At 26.8% G+C, this 23,329-nt stretch overlaps 2 protein-coding genes across 3 annotated transcripts in view; both read right to left on the bottom strand.

The window, feature by feature from the left end:
- Positions 1-23,329, bottom strand: part of LOC100569640 — a 155,829-nt gene that overhangs the window by 65,165 nt on the left and 67,335 nt on the right. Inside the window, exon 6 of the mRNA XM_029490062.1 lies at positions 16,863-16,960. Coding sequence (XP_029345922.1) covers positions 16,863-16,960 — 98 coding nt within the window. The remainder of the gene's footprint in view (positions 1-16,862; positions 16,961-23,329) is intronic.
- Positions 11,731-16,856, bottom strand: LOC107882172 (zinc finger BED domain-containing protein 4-like). 2 transcript variants are annotated; one of them, XM_016808622.2, is made up of 6 exons: positions 14,979-16,856; positions 14,209-14,408; positions 13,858-14,103; positions 13,486-13,796; positions 12,885-13,136; positions 11,731-12,682 (listed from the first exon to the last, which is right to left on the bottom strand). In XM_016808622.2, exons 1-6 carry the CDS (start codon positions 15,022-15,024, stop codon positions 11,776-11,778), a joined length of 1,962 nt encoding a protein of 653 aa, XP_016664111.1. In that variant the 5' UTR covers positions 15,025-16,856; the 3' UTR covers positions 11,731-11,775. The 2 variants fall into 2 exon arrangements, with proteins under 2 accessions (XP_016664111.1, XP_029345598.1); XM_029489738.1 differs by lacking the exon at positions 14,979-16,856 and having other exon boundaries at positions 14,209-14,644.

Genomic DNA, 23,329 nt, shown 5'->3' with positions numbered 1-23,329 from the left:
ATTTTAGGCCGTTTTATTTTATTTTATTTTATTTTTACTTTTCTGAAAGTTATAGATTCCACTCCAGAAATATGAGCGTTGCATATTTCAGTGGCAAAATCATATCCATAATACCCACCAACTATGAAATTATAGTTTTCAAGGAAAATTTAACGAAAACGTTTTAAACAATATTTAAAATAAATTAATTTATTCTCTTAGGAATAATATTTTCGTAATTATAACCCATCACTTTTTGAATGAGAGAGCTAGCAAGTGAACATTTACTTGATCTGAAAACATTATAATTTACTAAACCTAATTCGGTGACTCTCAAAGTGCCTCTCAAATATAGGTAGGTAGGTAAGTGATATCTTTTCACTCAAATTGATATTTGTCACACATACCTATTTTACATAGATTACCAATTAATATATGGATGTGCATTATCAATTATTATATTGATTTCCGTTATGTTCAACAAATTTATATTTAGGACATACAATATTTTCCAGACAGATTAGTTTATTGAATGCAATATAATCATGTCGTGTTATTAGCTAAAGATAATTCAATATCACCAGTTCAACATAGTCAGTTTCGTTTGCGTAACCGCAACCATAAATAACACGTTTATACGTATATAATATTTAAAATGAACGTTACTGGTGAAAAAGGCAAAACCATATTAATTTGTAATGGATTTAAGTTTGGACTTCAAAAAAAATTAGCAAATGGCATCAAACAATGTACATGCACTGTGAAAATGTTCAACCTATTTAAAAACCAATCAACTTAATGAAACCCATTTCGATGATTCTAGACTTATTCACGATTATGCGAAAGACTAAAACAAACCCGCATAAATGTTTAAGATATTTTATCTTAATTATTTTATTTAATGATTATTTTTTATTATTATTTACCACTATTATATTCACGTTAAGATGCGACATTGTACTAATAATTGTTTAATTATTTACTAACTTAAATTTTTCATAGTAAAACATTATTATATTTTACCTAAATTGCTTTATTTCTTGATTATTTTTATTATTATTAATTATTACAACTGCTGTGTTGGTCCATTAACAAAAATATGTATAACTATTTATTAACTACATAATTGACAGTAAATCAATCGCCATTGACTTATTATTAAACGTATTAATGATTCCTATACTGAAAAGTTGGACTTACTTAGTAATATCCTTCTAGACTAACTGTTGTGTATGTGCTCAAATTTTTTTTTAATTTAAAAATGAATATTATTTGTGATTTGAAATAGATATGCGAGTAATTTTTTTTAAAAAAAAGAAATCAACTCAAGAGTCAGATGGGAGTCTATAAAGGAAGGTCCCATATTTCATTTAGAAAAATACTCTTGGTGAGTCACTAAGTAAAACTACAATACAAATGCGACTTAAAGCATCGGTATTTTGTCTAAGAAAATCATGTTTGGTCCATATGCTTTTAAAATGTTGATAAAGACGGATAGGAATAGTATTAACATTTAAATTGTACAGTTAATAAGATTATAGTTCCTTCAAAAAGTGGGAACCTCAAATACTAGGTATCTCAGCAGGGAAATTAATTTAAAATTAGGTATATAGAGGGCAATTAGTGATCATGAAATATTAGATTCCGAGTGGAACGAATTTTACAATGATGTGTGTTTTTTATTTTATTTTATTTTTTTATTTATTTTTTAATTTTTTAATTTTTTTTTGTGTCTGTCATCACCTTTTAGGACAGTAAAAGTGCTTGGATTTTCTTCAACAGTACCTTTTCTGATAGGAAAGTGAATCTAGTTGGTACTTTGGGGGCGCCGTGAAAAACAAAGAAAAATTAAGAAAACGGGAATTTTTACGCAAATCTGTTTTCGAGAAAATTGATTTTGGTTTTTGGTGTAACTTTAAAACGAATGACTGAAGATACATGACATTTTCACTGGTTGTTTATATTTCCATTTTCTATACATGATAAAATTTTCAAAATATTTTGATTTGTTTTGAGCAGTTTACGGCCAATTTCAGTTTCCAATTTAATTAGTTTTTATTTCTATGAATGTCAATAAAACATTATTTGTTGAGTAAAAATACTTGAAAATTTAATACAAAGCTCCTACTATATTGTTACAATGACATTTGAAAAATATTAAAAATCCTTGTTCACAGTTTTTTTTTATTAGCATTTAAAGTTCAAAAATTGACAAAATTTGGAGAAATCACGAAAATTACCTAATTATGTTGAGTTTATAATTCGTAAAATTTTTTCTTTTTAGAACTAAGATTTTAAAATGTAATACAAGATTCCTTATAGAATAATCTACCTCTATCAAAAAAAAAAAAATGTCTATAAGAACCTCAAATTAAATTTTTATGAGCGTTTGAAATTCATATTTTTACAACATTTGATATTCACTCGATTTCTTACGTAACGATTTTCTTATTTTGTTGTAATTAAAAAACGAATTACTGTAGAAACTTTAAAATTTCACTGAATGTTTATATTAGCATTTTATATATACGATAAAATTTTTAAAATAATTTGACTCTTTTTGAGCTGTTTACGGACATTGTGAGTTTTCAATTTTTTAGTTTTTTTTTCTATAAATATCAATAAAGTTTTATCTATTGGGCCAAAAAGTGTAAAAAATTAATACAAAGCTCCTGATACATTGTTACAATAGCAGTTGAAAAATATTAAAAATACATAGACACAATTTTTTTTATAATAATTTGAAGTTAAAATGTTGACAAAATTTATCAAATTTATAATTGAATAATTATTTTGTAGTTAAAAATTTATAAAATGTTCAACTTTTATATCTAAGGATTGAAAATTTAAAACAAGATTCCACGTAAATATTTAATTCTGTTGCCAAAAATTCTAAGAAATACATAAGCACAGTTTATTTTTATAGTAATTTTAATTTCAAATTTGGACGAAATTACATATTAAAAAACCTGGAATAACTATTTTAGTTATTTTGTTGTGATTGTAATGATTGTATAATATTATTTGTGGGTACTTGAAACTTCCAAAGTATACTATTATATATCTATGATAGTACCACGGTTTGTTGTTGATGTATAACGTGTTACTTAATGGATATTGTGATATGATTAATTTGGAATTTATTATTGATACCTATTATAGGTCATTTTTTTTTTAATACTATAGATAAGTATACCTATAATAGGTATGTTTAATACCTAGACTGACAAACCGTCTCCGCTCAGAATCGTTTTTCTTATACAGTGATATTATATCATTCAATTCAAATTGAATACTATCCATATCAGTGACCTACTTGTAACCTGCTGTACAGCAGAGCGACATCCACTTACCCACCTTTTTTAATATTATCTTTTGCATACAATCCAGATAAAATGGTGCTTTTAGTTACTTGAATACTAAGTAAAACTGTAATATTTTACTTGAGCATATAACTATAGTGGATATGGTATAATTGTCTAAGGTTTGACCGGAGCCCACATCAAATAATAGATTCATGAATACATCCAGTAAGTTTAATTGTTTCAACAACGCGTTTCGATTCAGAATTAATATTGGTAAAATATACAGTATTAGTTACAGGTTCTAGAAGGGAAGGCAAGGATTTAGCAACATTAAGGTGATTCAACTTGTCACGAATCTTAAGTGTGAGGGATACATTTTAGCTCATCATCAACAATGGGTAGACTATGTTCAACATTGACAAAATAACCTAATGGAGGAGTATTATTAAAACCAGATTTGTCATTATTAATAACGACCATTAGTTAATCAACTTCATAACCTATAAGTACAGTTTTCTTGTGAATAATTGCAATAAATAACTTTACACTTTTGTAAGATGTCATAGGCTCATTAGCCACAATATCCATTACAAAGACAATTATTTCAGTAATAATAAATACAAATTGTAATAATCCTTTTAATTACTTGGCATTCCATGAATATATGCACCATGTGAATTCGACGATAGCAGTAGGTACTAGGTACCTATCTATAGGTACATATATTTTTTATTATGACCAGTGAGTAGTGAGCATAATATACAAGACTGTATTACGTAATTACAATTATAAATAGATTTATAAAGTACTATCTGTTCTGCAGAATAACAGCTGATAAACTTGTAACCACTATGTAGCAGAAAGCAAATAACAAAATTCAGCAAACATAAAAATAGCAAACGTTTGACGGAGGACAAAACTGAATGGAGACTAAAAATACTAAAATGCCCAAAACTAGAGGTTGAGCATCGAGTTTATTACACAATTCAAAACAAAAACAGTTAGGAAATACGTACTTCTAATATAGTGTAGTTGATAAATATAAATAGCTGGTGTAATACGGTGTTTTCAATGTTAAACAATAATATTTAAAGTAATATTTTAAAATTTATCACCCAGTTTTAGAAATATATTGTAATAAATAAACAGCAAACATACTAAACGATATTTCCTAAGTATAAATAGAGACGAAAAAAAAAATAAACTATTATTGGTTCATGGTGGAGAAGAGTTTGCAGTTGTGTGGGCTTTATATATTTGAAATTATGATAATTTTTAACTTTTTTTAGATTATTTCCTTTTCTTTAGTTATTAGGTAGGTACTTCAACCTATTTTATGCCCACTGATACCCCCGGAGACATAATACGAGATATGGATTCGAAATGCTAGTTTGTCGATGTCGAAAGCTAATTGGATAGAAATGCACGATGACTACCCAAGAGGTTTTTGCACACGTGCAATAATTCAACGGGACAGACAGGTATTGGACAAATTGCCCCACCCCCCGAAAGAAACCATTTCATTTGTCAGCTATAATTCAATTTTAACCCTCCTTTTTAAATTCATTTTTTGTCAATGGTATTCTTTAAGGTGTTTTTTTTCTGATATCGAAACCACTATAGAGCAATGTTTCAATAAAGTAATTTCATTTGTGTAGACATTTTATACATATATAACGGAGCATTGACATGATAAATTGTACATGGTTAGTTGAAACTATGATGTATTATTGTATTAATATCAAATAAAGCAGACATATAATATTAATATTCAATTAGTATTTTATATGATAATGAATTCAGATAGTAATTTATTTTAGGGTCGATATAATTGAATGATATAGTCAGCAAAAGTCAATAAAATAATTGTTTTTTTTACACAATGAAACTATTCCAAATGTTTATTTTTATTTCGAATTATTTTGTTTTTAGAAGTTAAAAAGTAATTTATGTTTAGAGTTAATTATTTTATTGTTAGTACATTTATAAAAATATGTAGGTATATTATAATTCAAAGATAAAATGCAATGCAAATTAAGTGTTTTCTAATTAAAAATAAATTCATACTAAGATAGCATAATATAGTTAATTTTTGGATGTAGGTAAGTATTATATTATTAGACTAGTAGAGTTAAAAATGGTAAAATAAACATTTGTGAATAAACAATAACTGTTTGATTTTAAGATTAAATTAAATTTTACAAAATACGAGTTATATTTATAAGATTTTATGATATAGCTAACACTAAATGTTGTATCTAAAGAAAATTTAAAAAAATAGATGTACAAAGTTAGTATTAATGAGATTAAACAATAACTCACAATAGTCAGTAAATTTCTCTATATTATGGATATTATGTATCATTTAACAATAATTATAATGGAACATTAAAACTCGTTTATACGTTTATACTCTTCATATTATTATCAGGATCCTGAAAAAGAGTTTAGTTAGTAGGTACGTAAAATCATGATATACAGTTGCGATTTGGACTTTACTGAAATATAGAACGAACCAAAAGCTTTTTTCCAAACAATCGATACTTGGAGAATAGGTAAGTGTTCAGAAGGTTAAAATTTAAGATCGGAAATAAATAACGATTGGCTCTGTACAAGCTGGAGATTTTCAATAAATATTTTAGTGTTTAGACCGTTATTTTCTCAATTGAGGTTGGCGGAAAATGGAAATATCTTCAATCGTATAAACAATATAATAATATATAAGATACTTTTTTATATAAATAAATGTCCTTTGTAGGTACATATACTATTAACACACGCTTGAACACTGAACAGTTTTGCAATTTGAATATCTCGGGGGTGATTTAAATACTCCGAATTCAAATTCTACTCAATCATTTGATTGAGATTATTAAGATGACAAATTGGCTGAGATGATGGAATAACGCTGATTCGACGCTTTTACCAAACTGACAGTTATATTATGAGAAAAGTATTTTACAACAACACCGGTTTTAATCTTGAATTGTTTAATTTATTGACAAATATAAGGTATTTGTATTGATTTTCAACGCACTGAACAGCAAATCTGAACCTATTGGATCATTGAAAGCATAATATAATAATATTATGTTTGTATATTATATGAATACGTCATAAATACTTGTTTTCCAAGAATTTCCCAATTATTCCCTTCAACTTACTTTTGCAAAACTATGCCAATGGACAAAAGCTCCGGATTCAATTCTGAAGCTCGTGAAATCCGAAACTCAACAGAAGCATTACCACATTTTATAACAAATTGTTGGATAGTTTTAGTAGAATTTTTAGTAAAATTATATATACCTACTTTCTTTTTCAATGTACTATAGGTTTATCGTACTATTGTCACTTGTATTTTCTATCTTATAAAAATAAATATAATACGGCGTTTTCGTGCATATAAACATTATACGCACCCTACCTACCTACCTACCTACCTACCTACCTAGTCATTTGTTGTCAACTATAATAGTATTAAGTTTATGTGTTACTTATAGTGATAATCTGATAACTATTGTATACCTTGTATATAATATAGTACCTACATTATAAGTTATATTTATACGAATAATAATTTAATTTTTAATCCTCGAACATATGGTGTTATAACACCTACGTCCTACATACGATAATTATAGTATTTTATTTCGTTAGTCTGTATAATAAGGTAAAAACAACAATTATTTAACTGTCCACGTTTTTCTAAAATACCACATTCGTTTTGTTCCTGATAAAATGAAACGAATTTAAAGCTTACGCCAGCGCCATGAAGATGAATGGTTAGCAAACATGGTTTCCTTAAAGGTGTGCAGTTAATAATAGACAGGGTTTAATATAGTAGATTTATTGTGCACATACGTGGGTTATTGTCGAGCGTTATTGTATGAATCCATCAATACATACGTCGTTGGAAATTAATTGGTTTAAGTGGTTTTTTTTTTTCATATAAAATATTAAATCTTAAAAGGTTATTTTAGTCGTTTCAAATTATCTAACAAACAAAAAAAATAAGTATAATTTTGAATAGTTTATTTGGAAATTTAACTAACAACAAAGTATTCGATTTTTTCAAATAAACTAGGTAGTACCTACCTACCTACGTAAAATTATTATAAAAATAATAAAATGATTTATCTTAAAATTATTATTATATTCAGTTAATTTTTATACCTACCTAATGATTAAATATGAAAATCGAAAAAATAAAATAAACTATTAAGTCAGTATACAGAAAGACATTTTCTAAAGAAACCATTATCAGAGAAATTAATACTAAAAATAAACGATTTATTTGTATCAACATTTAAAAATTAAAATTACTTAAATCAGTGTTATAACCATCTTATAATATTGTAAAACATGATAAAATTAGCTCCTATTAGAATATACGAATAATCTAAAAAATCAAACATGTACAAAGGCTGAAATAAATATTCATAATCAGGAGATTAACTTACTTAACTTTAACACACAATACTATTGAATTAGATTAAATTATTATTTTTTTTTAAAAAGTATATTATTTGAATATGAAGACGAAAATGTAGAGATCCATTTTGATAGGGTATAAAGAAAAAATATGCAAAAATAATATACATATAAATGGTAGCCAATGTATAATAATAATATCTATTATGTATTATTATTTAAATATGAATTAATATATTCATATTCATATATTATTGTGACATTTTTTAAAGCAAATTTAAGTTACTCAAAAATACTTCAGTCTTAAACTGTTAAAAATACCTACTTAGTGAATTTAATTCAATAAATAGATGAATAAGCTTTCATTGATTTTTTTCTATTTTAATGATATCCGTATTATACTAAATAACAAATAAAGTACTTGCAAAATAATATACAATTGATTTTTACTCTATATTAGATTAACTTCTATGTGTGTTGAAGGCAGATAGTTATTCACTTACGTACACTTTACAAGTAATAATATTCTTATTTTTTGAATGAACTTGTGTTATTCCATTGGAAATATAATGGGTTCCAATATGTAATTGTTGTGTAGTCAAGGCAATGGAACTAAACGGTTCTTAAAATGCACGAATCATACAACTGTTGACGATTATGTAAAATAATATATATATTATACAGACGAATATTTACAATTCACTAGATAACTATAGTACCTATATAAATATATCACAGCATATATTATAATATTTAAGTTTTATAAAATAAGGTGGAATTTAGTGTTAATTTATTTATTTGAATATGTATTAAAAGTCTATAAAAAGTTTTAATTTAAAAACTCATGAGACAATTACTAATGTACTCGAATAAGATAATAATATATTTTACAGGGTAAATGTTGAACACCAACAATGCTCATTAGTTTCAAAAAAAATTTTTTTTTGTCACAATTTACAAATATCTACTGATTTAGAACTTGTGATGATTTAGATTCCAAAATAGTGGCGCACAGCAGTCGGCAGTGACTCATAATATAGTTCATAAATTATATTCGTGAAATATGTAACATTACAATAATTAAACAATACAGTTTAAACAATCGCGCTGTTAATTAGTTAATAATTAACAATTTCGGTATATAAAAATATTCAATTGTAGTTCAACAAAAATCGTATTTTTATATATTTTAATTTTTAATTTTAATGTTAATAAAAAGTATTCAGTTTAATTACCATGTATCAACCAACGGTTTTTAGTGTTTTATCAACCATGCGTGTTAAATAGGTACACCTTGTGTGCTCTTGCTATCTATCGAATCGAATATTTATTTAGATTCACGTTTTTTTTTTTCACAAACATGATTTGGTATCAAAATATCTACATAAAGTTGATTGCATTGTTTGACAAAGGTTCATCTATGCGTATTAAACTTCTTTTTTTTTTTTTTTTTTTATTAGAAATCATCATTTCATTAGAAATAACGATGTTAATTCACAAACATAAGACATCTAAACGGACTTTATTGAAACATTATGACGGGATTGTTTTTAAGCATATGATTTTACAATATTCATAAAAAAATAAGTTATAGTTAATACAATGTTTAATAAATTGATCGCTCTTTATTTCACGATTTCAATGATGTTGTTTGTACACTTTAAAATGAACATTAAAATATTATTTACATTCTTAGCAGAATGATACAGCTTTAAATCATAATCATAATAATATTATATTGATTATTCAACGAAACGCATTTATTTAAGATCGAATTTTGATTGTTTAAGAAAAAAAAACTAACGGGAAATCATATGAATAAACACTGAAGTTTAATAGATATTATTTTAATTCATAAATATCCACCATAAGTTTTCTAGAGAAAAAAATGAAAGACTGTAAAAAACGAATATTTTATAGCGTTATGATAATATGATATGATCATTATTCCCTCTAATAATTGTTTTATAATTGAGTACAGTATTTATTTAGTAAACAAATATAGTTGGTTCGTGTCTCTTCGAATTTTTTTTAAAGAACAAATGTATATATGTTTTAATAAATGGATTATAAATGGGATTTATTTTAACGTTTAAGTATTTATATTGACTTAATGAAAAAATATTTATTTGAGAAGACACGAAAGAAGTTAGTTCATAAAATGTATTGTAGAAAAGTATAACGCTAGGTAGTGAAACAATTTATATTGTTAAATAATTAATACAAGAATATTAATATTATTATAACTCATTAAAGATGCTTACCTATTCTAAACTATAAATAATTATCATTAACATAATATAATATAAACAATTGTCATCATAAAATATTATTGGATTTTTGTCTTATAAATTATCAATCATTAAATCACATAACTACAACCAATATATAGGTATATCATATCTACTTTTGGTTGTAATATTTAGTTGTTTATAATATATATATATATATAGAATATAATTCACGTGATTTTTTTAAATAGCGCCTAAGGACTGTTCTTCATCGTAATTTATCGAAACATTTTCTGGTGATATCAATTTTACATTCAGTACGCTGTCTATAAGAATCTGATACAGTCTTTCAATCGTTTTTTCTTTTTCTTTTTATTATTATTATTATTATTATTATTATTTACACGACTGCCTACGGCTTGTTAAAGTAAAATGTCATCGGGTCAATCGAACCGCATAAAAAAAAGTCCGTCACAATAGTCTTAGTAAAGTCAATATCGATATCCTTTATCATTTTCTATCATAAGAATTTTAGCGGGAGAAAAATCACAAAACCCAAAATAAAATGGACGTATATTATGTTAAAAATACATTACTACTAAGCCCAAATTAATTTAAGTTGCTTGGCTGAACGGCTGATGTAAATATGTATAATACTACAATTTGTACTTTTTGAGAATAGATTGTTTGAATTATATCAGTATAAAAGTTATTGTATCAATATCAAATATTTGTTGGTTTTTATTTTCCCTAATAATAATTACTAATTAGGTATATTCTGACATTTTTTCCCCAAAATCAAACCATTACTGATAACGATGTGGTAATAACATTAAGTTTTCTCCATTAAAAACCAGTGGCGTCATTTCAGTTTTTGATAGGGGGGGGGGGGGCGACATTTTTGACCAGCCAAAAATAAAACTGAAAAAAAAGCTCGCTAACATTTACATTACATTACATTACAATATTGCATTTTTATCTCAATACAAATTAGAGATGTTCTGAGTAGAAAATCTGGTACTAAGCCGGGTACCGAGTACTGGCCGAGTAAAATTGTTTATACTAACCGGGTATCGAGTATTGGCCGAGTAAAATTTATAGTACTAACCGGGTATCGAGTATTGGCTGAGTAAAAATTTTAATACAAACCGGGTATCGAGTAATGACCGAGTAAACATTTTTATACTAACCGGATATCGAGTATTGGCCGAGTAAAAATTTTAACACTAATCGGGTATCGAGTATAGGCTGAGTAGAAATGTAAATACAAAATGGGAATTATACTAGTATTAAAGTGTCAACTAACAATTACTGATTAAAAATTATTAATAATATAATTTAAGTCTTTAAACAGTTTAAGCAATCAGTAGTCAGTACTGTTACTGGCCACTGAGTGTTCTGCAATTATAATAAATTAATAACAAAACTTAGACAAACACTGATACAAATTAAGTAACACTAATGTCTAATACCAGTTGTTTAGATATTAGGCAATAGTTATGTACAGTTTTGTTCAATAGACAATAATATTAAATAATGAATGAATATTGTAATTTGTAACTAAAAATTCAAATGTAAATACTAAATAGTAAATACCACACAATAGTATATTACATATAATGTATTGTGACAATACATTTTTAAAATTCTTTATTTAAAATTTAAAATCTCTGAACGATTAAATTTAGTCTTTAAACTGTTTAGACATAAAAATAAAACTTAATAGTTTAATAAAAATTAACAAATTATTAATAAAACAAATTAAATTATAATAGGTATCCTGTCAGTAATTAACATTATTATATATTATCATTATACAATAAAAATATTTAAAATTTGTTTATATTATGATGAATAAACAAAAGTTGTTCAGCATTTTGAGGCTGAAGTCTATTTCTTTTAGCTTCATATACTAATCCTGCCTCTGAGAACGACCTCTCAGAATAAACACTGGATGCTGGTGCTGATAAATATTTTTGTAATAGTAATTTATTTCCAATCAATGGAAAACTTTCAAAATTTATTTTCCACCAACTTAATGGATCTTCATCAATCGAAACACATTTCATATTACAATATTTTTCAAATTCGACAACTAGATCCTTATTGAAACTATGGTAGTCATCCACATCTGTATACTTAAGAGACATAGGTTCTTCAGTTTGGTCGATATTTGATGTTGTTGCAATTTCTTTATAAAAATCCCATAATGACTCTCTATTTCCAGCATTCAAATTTTCTACTGCAGATATATAAGTACTAGTAGGTTCATGTTCGATATTTGAATTAAGATTGTTGAATTTGGATATTATTTTAAATATTATTATTTTCATTATTTGTTTATTTTCTGGTTTAAAAAATAACAATTTAAACCTTGGATCCAAAAATGTGGCTATAATAAGGTTGTCATCTTTGATTACTTTTTCAAAACGCTTTGAAAGACGAGTGAGCATAATATCCTTAGTAGTTCCAACTCCAAAATGAGAAGTGTTAGGTCGATTCAAAAAAGTATCTAATATCATAATTGCAGGTATAACTTCACTAATAATAGATTTATTTGAACTTATACGTTTGGTGAGCTCCTCAAAAGGCTTTAGTAAATGTATTAATGATTCCATTAATAACCAATCATTGGGGTTAAAAGTCGGTAGAGTTGATTCAACATCACTTATATATACTAAAATGGCAGTTTTTAATTGTAACAATCGTTCCAACATATAAAAACTGGAATTCCACCTGAAAAAATAAATAATATTAATTTTATTTGTATTTTTAAATTTTTACTTAATGAAGATAGTTGGTGTCACTTATCTATATTAATAGGGGAGACATTTTTGTTAAAAATAAACGAGCCGTACGCTTTAAATACAAATTAGGTAGACCAAATTATAAAAAATAGAATATACAATTTTAACTTGTATTTAATAGTTATACCAACCTAGTGCAAATGTCCTGAATAAGTTTCTTAGGGTGAGTGCCAAGTTTAATTTGAATAGACTTAAGTTTATCAGTGGCAGATGATGAATGGTGAAAATGTGTAGACACTTTTCTGGCACGAATCATTAAGTCTTGAACAGATTTTTGACTCTTTATCGATTCAGTTACAAGCAGGTGAATAGTGTGTAGAAAGCAACCAGAACTGCATAACGAAGCATCATCGACACCTTTTTTCATATTTGCTCCGTTATCTCTAAAAATAATACATTATAACTACTTTAGTTAAAAAATATATGGAATTCCTACTTTCTAGGATAACACCTAAAATAGGTACCAAAATATGTCATATTTAACTTACAGTTTTCTAATTTTCTATATTAATCAGTTAATATATTAATTTAATAAGTTAAAAAATAAGTTAATTTGTCCACTGTCCTGCAGCCTTCTGTTATTATACTTAGATAATTAGAAGAAATGTGGTATATTTTGTACAAATATATTTATTAAAAATACAAATTTTTGGCCTGGACAACGACGGGCGGGACAGCTAGTTATACATAATCGCTTAATATTAGGTAGTTGTTTCCCCACTTGGCACTCACCGTACTAATAAATGAATCTTTTTTTCTAAATCCCATTCCTGCAATAGTCTTTCTAATGTATCTTTAATGGCGAGGCCTGTATGTCTTCCAGGGAAATGTCTAACATTTAAGACACAATGATGTTGTATCATATCATTAGAAATCCAATGACATGTAAAACTTAGAAAACTTTCATTGTTGTGGCTGCATGTCCAAATATCTGATGTAAGCGATACAGTATGAACCTGCTTCAGCATATCCATAATTTTTAATTTAAGTTCAACATACATTTCTGGAATAATATTATCAGTAAAATATTTGCGACCAGGTACCTAAAAAAAGAAATTTACATTTATTTATTATTTAATATAATAAAAATAGAAACAAGCTTACTTTATATTGTGGTTTAACAATTTCCATGAGTTTTTTAAACCCTGTCCGTTCAACTAAATTATACGGTTCATTGTCAACACAAATCATTTCACCAATTGCTTTATGAATTACTTTGGATTTTTTATCATTTATATCCCAACATTCTGTTTTGGTCATTGATTCGTAAATAGATAGTTGATGACTTTTAGTCTTAATATCACATGTAGCAGATTTAACATTTAAATGCTTTTGGCCTTTTTTTGATTCCTTAGAATAATAGATACAAAATATTAATATATTACTTTTTAATCTTCATAATACCTAACCATTAATAGACTATAATTTTATAATTATTATAATTTCTTAACTTACTTCAGATTTTAACATTTCTTTGTACAATGGTTTATGTTTTGATTCTAAGTGTTTCCTCATAGAGGAAGTAGTCATCTTTTTCCCCAATCCTTTGTATACCTTTTGCTTGCATTGTTTACAAATAACTCTACTCAGGTCACATGTAGACTCTTCAAAATATTCCCAAATTAAACTTAATTTTTTTGTTTTTAATAATGGCTCTATTAAAATATAAAATAAATAAATAATAATAATCAGGATTAAATTTAAATTGACCAGTAGGTAGCTCTGGTACCAATTATTTATTAAGGTACACCAGAATGTTCCAAATACTACCAAATAGGTATTCATAATACAGTTGAGATTTTGAATCTTGGTTTTATTTTAATTGTTAATTTACTTTTATCAAGTGTGTTTAATAAAATGATGGACTACTTCTCTAATATAATATGTGTAAAAAAACAATTAATTTTATTACCTAGTTATTGTAAATGGCTAAACTGTGGTTATAATTTATACTTAATATTTAATACTTTAATAATTATTTGGTTAGCCTATAACATAATATAATATTATGTTTTATGGTTCCTATTTAAGTATTTATAATTGTTTTATTTTAAAATAGCTCTTTAGTCTTTATTAAATAATGTAAAATTGATATTCATATTTTTACTATTTAGTATTTACATATAGATAAATAGTGAATGTGTGATTTTTAAAGCTACAATTCCCAGGTAATAAAACAAATAAAAAATAATAGAGTTTAAAATTACATAAAACGTATTACGTACCGATACATGACACTTCCTCGTCCTCGGCCTCGTTCATTGGATTCATTGAATGATTTGAATGAATTTAAAAAAGTTAAAACAAAAAAGCAATAGGTAGTAGGTAGTAGGTACTACAACTGTACTAGCTGTGCAGTGTAGACTACTATATAAACTGTAAAGTGATTACTGATTAGTGATTACTTATACTTGAGAATATTTGTATAGTAATAATTTATATTTTATTACGGGTTTTGATTGCAGATTGTTATCATATAATTTATATATAAACATCAGACGGTAAACACGAGATTTATTTTTGTAATTCATAGAAGAAAAACATGATTTGTTTATAATCAACTGGCTATCGTAAATCGGTTCAGTTATTCTAAGTAATATAATAAGAACCAAAATAAATTATAATTGGTAAATTCAATACCCTTGAATTTTAGATTTCTCCCGTTAAATTAATTATAGGTTTGTATATATTTATAAATAGATTGTCGTTTGCCATTGGATATGAGTCGAGTAAAAATGTAGTATTTCGCCGGGTACCGAGTAAGAGCCGGGTAAAAATGTAGGTATTACGACGGGTAACGAGTAATGCCGGGTAAAAATGTAGATATTACGCCGGGTACCGAGTAAGAGCCGAGTCTTAAATATGATATCGAGTACCCGGCCATCGAGTAATTGCCGGGTACCCGGAACATCTCTAATACAAATACCCTCATTATACATAATTGTATACTTACTAGTTAGTATCAAAGGTTAATATCATAAGCATACAGGTAAGTAACTCATTTTTTTGAGAGATAACAATAACTAAATAATTAATTTATATATATTATATAGGTAGGTTACTTAAATATATTACCTATTAGCTACTATATAAAGGCCCAAAACTAGCCCATACCCGGCCCGATAGCGGCCAGCTAATTACAAGGGGGGGAGGGGGAAATGCCTACCATGCCACCCCCCAAATGACGCCACTGTTAAAAATACTATTATAATTTATTAATTCAATAAATGTAATTCAGTTTTATAAAATGTTAAATAAAGTTAAATTGTACACGAAATTAATTGTAGGTAGTTAATACTAATTATGGATAAGTATTTCAATTATTCAATGAATCGAAATAATATGTAATAAGGATTTTTTACAACGAAAATAATCATTATCTCTATTAGTTGTCTTTGCAATAAAATTTACTAACCTAACAATGATATATCTTCAAGATTGTCCTATTTGAACTTGAAATAAATACGTTTTATTTTATATCCAATTTTAGTAAATATTACATTGTCGAAGGCAACAAAAACGACGGTACGCTTTCCGAATAACCAGCGTTGGTAATTAAGGAGCGGCTTTCGCTTCAAGGCGTCCCTCTCGCTTTTTCCGATTTAATTACATTTTGGTTCACAGCTTTAAAACAGATCCAAATTTCAAATGCTTAATGAACTTCCCTTTTGTTTTATAGAATCCTTAAGATTCATCGTCCTTTTTGCTCTTATTTTTTTCGTCTCTATATCATTGTTCATTGTACATACATAACTGCGAGTTCGAATTGTAAACAGACACCACAGAGAATTTCAGTTTTAACTGTAGGAGCATGCGAGGTGGTCACAAAACATATTTACAACGCATTCTACAAAAATTATTACAGTTGAATTGAATTGAATAATTTAACAAATATGTACGATCAATCGTAATCGCTTATGATGTTATGAGTTACCTACCTATAAGTATGAATGGCATTAAATTCCGGTCAAATCTCGCTTTTGTAGCAACACAATAGCTTATTATATTTGTTTGCACATATTATACCGATTAAATCCCAAATTGTTAATACAATATAATGTCAAGGTACGTATAATAATATGTGGGTATTGTATAGTGTATTTACTTACATATTTTAAAATTTTAAGTTGTAAATGTTCATTGAGGTTTTCATTTACAATAGCCGATATGTTCACTAATTTGATAGCAGCGTGATAACGTACGGAATCTGAAATATTTAAAAAATAAAACCAATTATTATTAATTATATTGGATAAATATTAAAATAATGGTAGATCCACCATCATAATAATGTCTTTGTTATTTATCTCTGTGATAAATACCTACGTGTTAAGTATTATAATAAATTGTAGATTTAAAAATGGTTTAAAATGCCTATTAAGAAAACCTGAAAAATCGACATGCTATAAAATAGGTGTAGAGTGTCATAACATCTTCATAAAGTAAGTCACTGTAATGGACAAACATCTGACAGACCACCATATTTCTAAGGATATTATACTAAACATTTATATTACTATAAGTAATTTATTTTTCTTATAAGTATTGTGTTGTTGTTTTATTAACTAATTCATACCAACTTTAAATCGCATATATTATATAAATGTATAATATTAACTAAAATATTATTTCATGTAATATTAGGTACTAACTGCTTTTAACTAATATTCAATCTCGACGTACCACTGGAGGAATAAATACCATCAAATTAAAAGAAATATCGTGATAGCATAAAGTTTCCTAGTCCCTGAGAATAATATTTTTTGAAACATAAAAAAAATTATAATCGTTAATTTTCGTTTAAATATCCAATTTCGGAAATATTTTTATTTCAAAGACTAATAAAAAAAATTGCCACTGTACTTTCAAGTATTTTTAATCACAATAAAAAATTGTGTCATACATAAATTGAAAAAAAAGTACCTAGCATAAAATGTCAAACGAATAATATAAAATATACAAAATATTTTTAAATTATATCCGAGACTAGTGAATGTAAATATAAATATTTTCTGAAAATGCACGTCCTCAAAGCTACTAATTTTTTAACTACAACAAAAGAAAAGAAAATTAATTTTTATGAAATTCGGTTTTCGTTTTTACATAGAGCTGTTTTTTCTAGTTATATATATAAAAAAAAAAAAAAACTGTAATCCCAAAGCACTAACTAGGATGAGATAGCAGAAACTACCTGCAAAGTTGAATATTGAAACATTTTTACTGTTCCGAAATGTGATGAATATGATAGACTCTATAATATAGATATTATGGTAAAATTAAGTAAGATTAAAAAATGTACAATCTAAAGTACAAGTATCTTTATATTCATTATTCTGTATAAAAATGTATCGCGGAACACGCAATGGTTTATTATAATTTATAGTATCTACCAGCTATAGTGTTAAAAGAAACTCAAGATTTTCAGGTGCTGTAAAATTTTAAAAAAAGTACATTATGCTAATACTGTTTCACTCAATCAGTCTTATTATAGTAAAGAACGAATTGTGATTCATTTTAATGTTCAATGCTGTACATCATTCACAATACAATTATAGGTACCTACTACATAGGTCAACCATACTCAAATCCAACATTGAACATACACGGAAAGTACTCAATCGTTTAAATTACTTTTATGTTACTTTCAAGATAGGTAAGTACTACTAGTTTAACAACATTTTAAACGACAAAATGTTGGGTCAATATCAGTAAATAACACTATTTAATTGGTACATGATATAATCGTTGAAATAGTTATTTTCTAAAATTTAACACTAGGATTATGTTTATTATGATTATTTTATATAACTTTCATTTATAAATGTTGAACAAATATCTACTGTATGCCTGATTACTAATATTGTATTCAAAATAGAATAATAGCATAATATAAGTTTTAGAACCCGAATTAGAACAAAACATGAATTTAACTAGATAATAAGTTTATATTCCATAAAACAACAGAATATATTTTGAATAAAAAGTTTTTAAGTCATTTTTTTTATTTTTTATCTGGTTTAAATAATATAGACAATGTGATTTAAGAAAATATAAAAAACATGGTAAAGCACTTTAGGTCATAACAACTACATAATAAATCTGTTACAGTATACATTTTAAATAAAAGGATAGATTTAAAGTTAGAACAACTTCAAAGACAGATTATACAAGTCCCTAGTCGATCAAATTCTCAGTACTCAGTAATATTATAATACCTACTTATAAACATGGACTAGGTAGGTACATTATACAATGTTTTGTGAAAATTATTTATATTTAATCTTATAAATTAATATTAAGCACAGCTCAACAATTATTGTTTTGCCGAGTGTTATTTTATTTATCAAACGATGAAGATGCATATACAATATTCTGTAAAACGTAGTCGGAACAAATAATATCATACTGTGGTGTACATATGGTTCTATAAAGGTGAATCACTTTTCACTAGCAGCTGTTTTCGCCGACCACGTTCGTGTGGATGATGTTCAATTCTATTGGCTCCGAAAAAACATCATCCGATAAAAAAAACTTTGTAGTTTCAATGAGTTGATGATATATTTTTAATTTTTTGAATTTCGTAACAACTTGGGTATTTTAAATTATTCTAATGTTACGTATTTTATACGGGTAATACATATATAATACGCACGCATAATTTAAATTAATATGCACCAAGGCGTTCACACTGAGATATTATGCTTATAAATTATAATATTTGTTAACTACCTACACATAATAATGATTCAATTCGTTTAGTACGAAAAATACCTATGTCTATTGCGGTTACAATTGTTATATGCACTTTACGGTGGTCCTTTATAGGACAGGGACGGCTCCGGTCTACCCGACAGTAGTTATATCTCGGGAAAATAAACAGCTACCTGTGCAACGTCGTGTTCGTTATTTTTAGATGATAAACACGTATGCTGCCGGTGTACATATTATTATCTCTAAAAGAATATTTAATATTCTCTAGCCGGTGCATTCCAGGGTAACACATAAAATGTAATTAAAACTAATGGAGAAACTTTCATGTGCCTCTTAGCCATCTACGTCACGACGATTATACATACGCCGAAATAATAATAGTATCATCCTTAGCGGCACGACAATGTATTGTATGTGCAATAGAAAATTGCGGTACAACCAGATGCAAGATGGCTAATTAGGTACAATAATGAGGATCATACAATAGGATCACCGAAAAACCAACGAAAATCAACAATAAATGAATAATGACATCAAGCGGGCCTACAATAGCTTAATAAAGGGTAAGCATTAATCCCGGATTTCCCTATATAGGTTATAGCTGATACAGATACAATTTTGGTGTCCTGGGTCGCCTAAAATTTAATATGGCCACCCTAGTTTAAAATAAAGGTTTGTGTGTGTCATATCTAATGTTTTTAAACATGACCAAAGAATTGAATTTCTTAAAGTTTTCAGTTTCTATAATATTCATATAATCGTACGTAATTTTTATTGTTTGTATTGTATAATATTCGTTAATTATTGTATAAATATTAGTTATTGGGACTTACATTGGTATCAACTATCAATAATAAATTAATAAGGGCAAAATAGTGGACTGTATCCTTTAAAATTAATATATGAGTATAGGAACTCAACGGTGTTTCATTAGAGATATTTTCTTATACCTACAATAATTTTACTAGTAGGTACACCGATCCTGAAATATGAGCATAAAATTTGTCTTTGGATGGTGGTGGTTGAATATAGTTCGTATGGTTGTGTAGCACCGATTGATTGAATATAATATACCATTTTTAAATCAGTGCATATACGCTTTGTCCAAACAACTTTATTTAAATACAGTACGATCATAATTTTCATAATTATTGGTTCAATAACAAAAATAATGAAATTGTTCAGCAATGATATTTTATTTCAGCCATCACAGAATTATACCAATATATACATATTACAAGACAATTCTAATGAAAAAAAAAATCAAACGCACATAAAAATAAAGTTGTAAGTTATCGCTCCGTGCGTTATGCACACTTTAAGCTGATCAAACTTTTCGTTTGTTCGATGGTTATTGGCTTATCTCGGTTAATCGACATGAAAGATAAGAAGGTACCATAACGCTCGAAATCCCTTGAAAATATTTACTCGCTTGGTAATATCATTGATTATATAATACATTTAACTAACTGCAGATAATACGTACGTATCCAATACACTCAGCACTCCGGTACCGGAACGAATTATGTCTTGCTTATTATTTTTAAAATGCAAAACGTTTTATAATGTATTTAATGTAGATATATAGTATTTATGGCAGGTGGAAAAAACCCCCAAAAAATAAATGGAAAAATAAAATTTTATTTAATTGGATCATTAGATAGTTATAAATATATTGTGCCAGTGGCGTAAATACGAGGGGAGGAGGGATTTGGGTTTCGTATCCCCCAATTGACTTTTTTTTTAACTGGTTATCTATATTTATGTCCTTATTTAATTATATAAATATTATATTATAATTATATTTATACGTACTATTGTATTAATATAATATATTTTATAGAAACAACAACTAAAAACCAAATCCCCTATTGTAGCTGTAACTAAGATAGTATTGAATACTTCATAATAAACACTAATCATTATTGCTATATTTCATAAATAATAATATATTGAAATAATGCAGTTTAGCTCGATTTTTAGGAATTTTTTTCGGTAATCTATAGGTATATTTCAACGAGTTAAGCACAATGTTGTAATCAGAATTTTCGGTCGGTCTTATTTTCAAAGTTATAACATTTGAAGTTTGGAATTTTTTCGTATATTATTATACATACACGGATTATTCCTCGACTCTTTAAAGCAATTTAGCTCTAAGCGATTTTTAAAATTTTTCTCAGAAATCTACAAATTTCAACGAGTTAAGTACAATGGTGCAATAATAATTTGTATGTGTTCATATTTATAATGACATTTTTTTACCCGTAAGTATAGGCTTTATTTCTGTGGGCTTTTTTTCCGTGATTCAGTATTAATATTAAAATATACAATTAATGGTTTTTATATATTTTATAGTTTTTAAATAAACTTGATGTATCAAACAGTTTTTAATTGTATAGAAATTGTTTTGATTGAAACGTATAGAATCGATAAATATCTCATTTTGTGGAAACTGGTATTAATGGAAAAGGGCACGGTACACTTTTATGAGAACATGTATTATAGACGTATATCTTTGTTTAGTTACTGATTAATTATGATTTTGGAATCGATGAAATGAGTCGTGAGTAATCTCGGCGTGTTTGATGTGCTCGTACACACCCAAGACCCGTTCAGTTTAATTGTCGAATACATAGGTATCTATAACTACAGCCATGACTAAACTATATAAGACTTACAATACAATGTGCAATGAAGTAACGAACGGAATTCATAATTACACTTTTGATGTGTTTAAGATAAAGATAAGCGTAGAATAATGTAGAAGCGCCATACATATACGCTGCTCCTTCCCGTTTTTTTTTTTATTTTTTATTTTTTTGTAATTCCTGATTATTTTTTAAAAATACTGAACTTTAAATTTTGACCTTTTAAAATTACCAATTAAATCAATTTTGCAATCCAAATTTAAATTCAAAGTTTAAATTTGAATAATTATTGATTCTACCATACCTCTATCTGTACACTGTAATACAAACACACATACGAATATAAAGAAAAACACACATCATTATACAAATTAATACAATCATCGCTCCACTCAAAATTTAAAAAAATATAAACGAAAATTCAGATAGTCATACAAAACATAATATATATAAACATAATTACAATTTACGATACTGACTATAATATATATTGTGTGCTCTCAAATCATTTTTGTTATCATTGATTACATTTGTTCACTAAAAAAAACAAATATACAATCTATACTCTATGTGTTCAAAATTATAATAAAATATGCATAACAAGTAGGTTTGATAAAAAAGAATATCTGAAAACAGTTATCCAACGAGAAATCATTCAGCTTATGGAATTTAGAAAAACGGAATATTGATTTTTATTTAAAACTACCTATTCTTTTTTTATTCCTAGCGGAGACAAAAAGAACCCTTATTTTTGTAAGTTTCGGACACTTATACATTACCGAAGCTCACTGTATGTTACAAGTCTAAATGGACGAGAACTCCAAAGTCCCATGACGGTCCCATTCCTCAGGTATATAATATTATAGGTGATGCATCAATAATATTGTGATGTATAACAAAGATGTATGCGCTGTGCAAAAAATGTAAGTATAAAAAAATATAATAAACACACAAATTGTATCGAGTTTTATTCATTTCAAACGAGACGATTGTCAACCACAACATCAGTGTTTCTACAACAACCCATCCAACCATTCAATATTTTGACAATAAACAATAAACAAAAAATAATAATACTATCATTGAAACTGAATTCATACATTCATGTCATCGGAGAAATCTTGCACATGTTATGTGGAATGGGACAATGGGTACATGGGATCCAAAACTGAAGCTACCGTGACTGCACAATATTTATATAGATACATAATAATATA

This window comes from Acyrthosiphon pisum, chromosome A2 (assembly GCF_005508785.2).
Source record: "Acyrthosiphon pisum isolate AL4f chromosome A2, pea_aphid_22Mar2018_4r6ur, whole genome shotgun sequence".
NCBI lineage: Eukaryota > Metazoa > Arthropoda > Insecta > Hemiptera > Aphididae > Acyrthosiphon > Acyrthosiphon pisum.
Note: the sequence above shows the minus strand (reverse complement) of the source record. Positions and strands in the feature narration are given on the sequence as shown.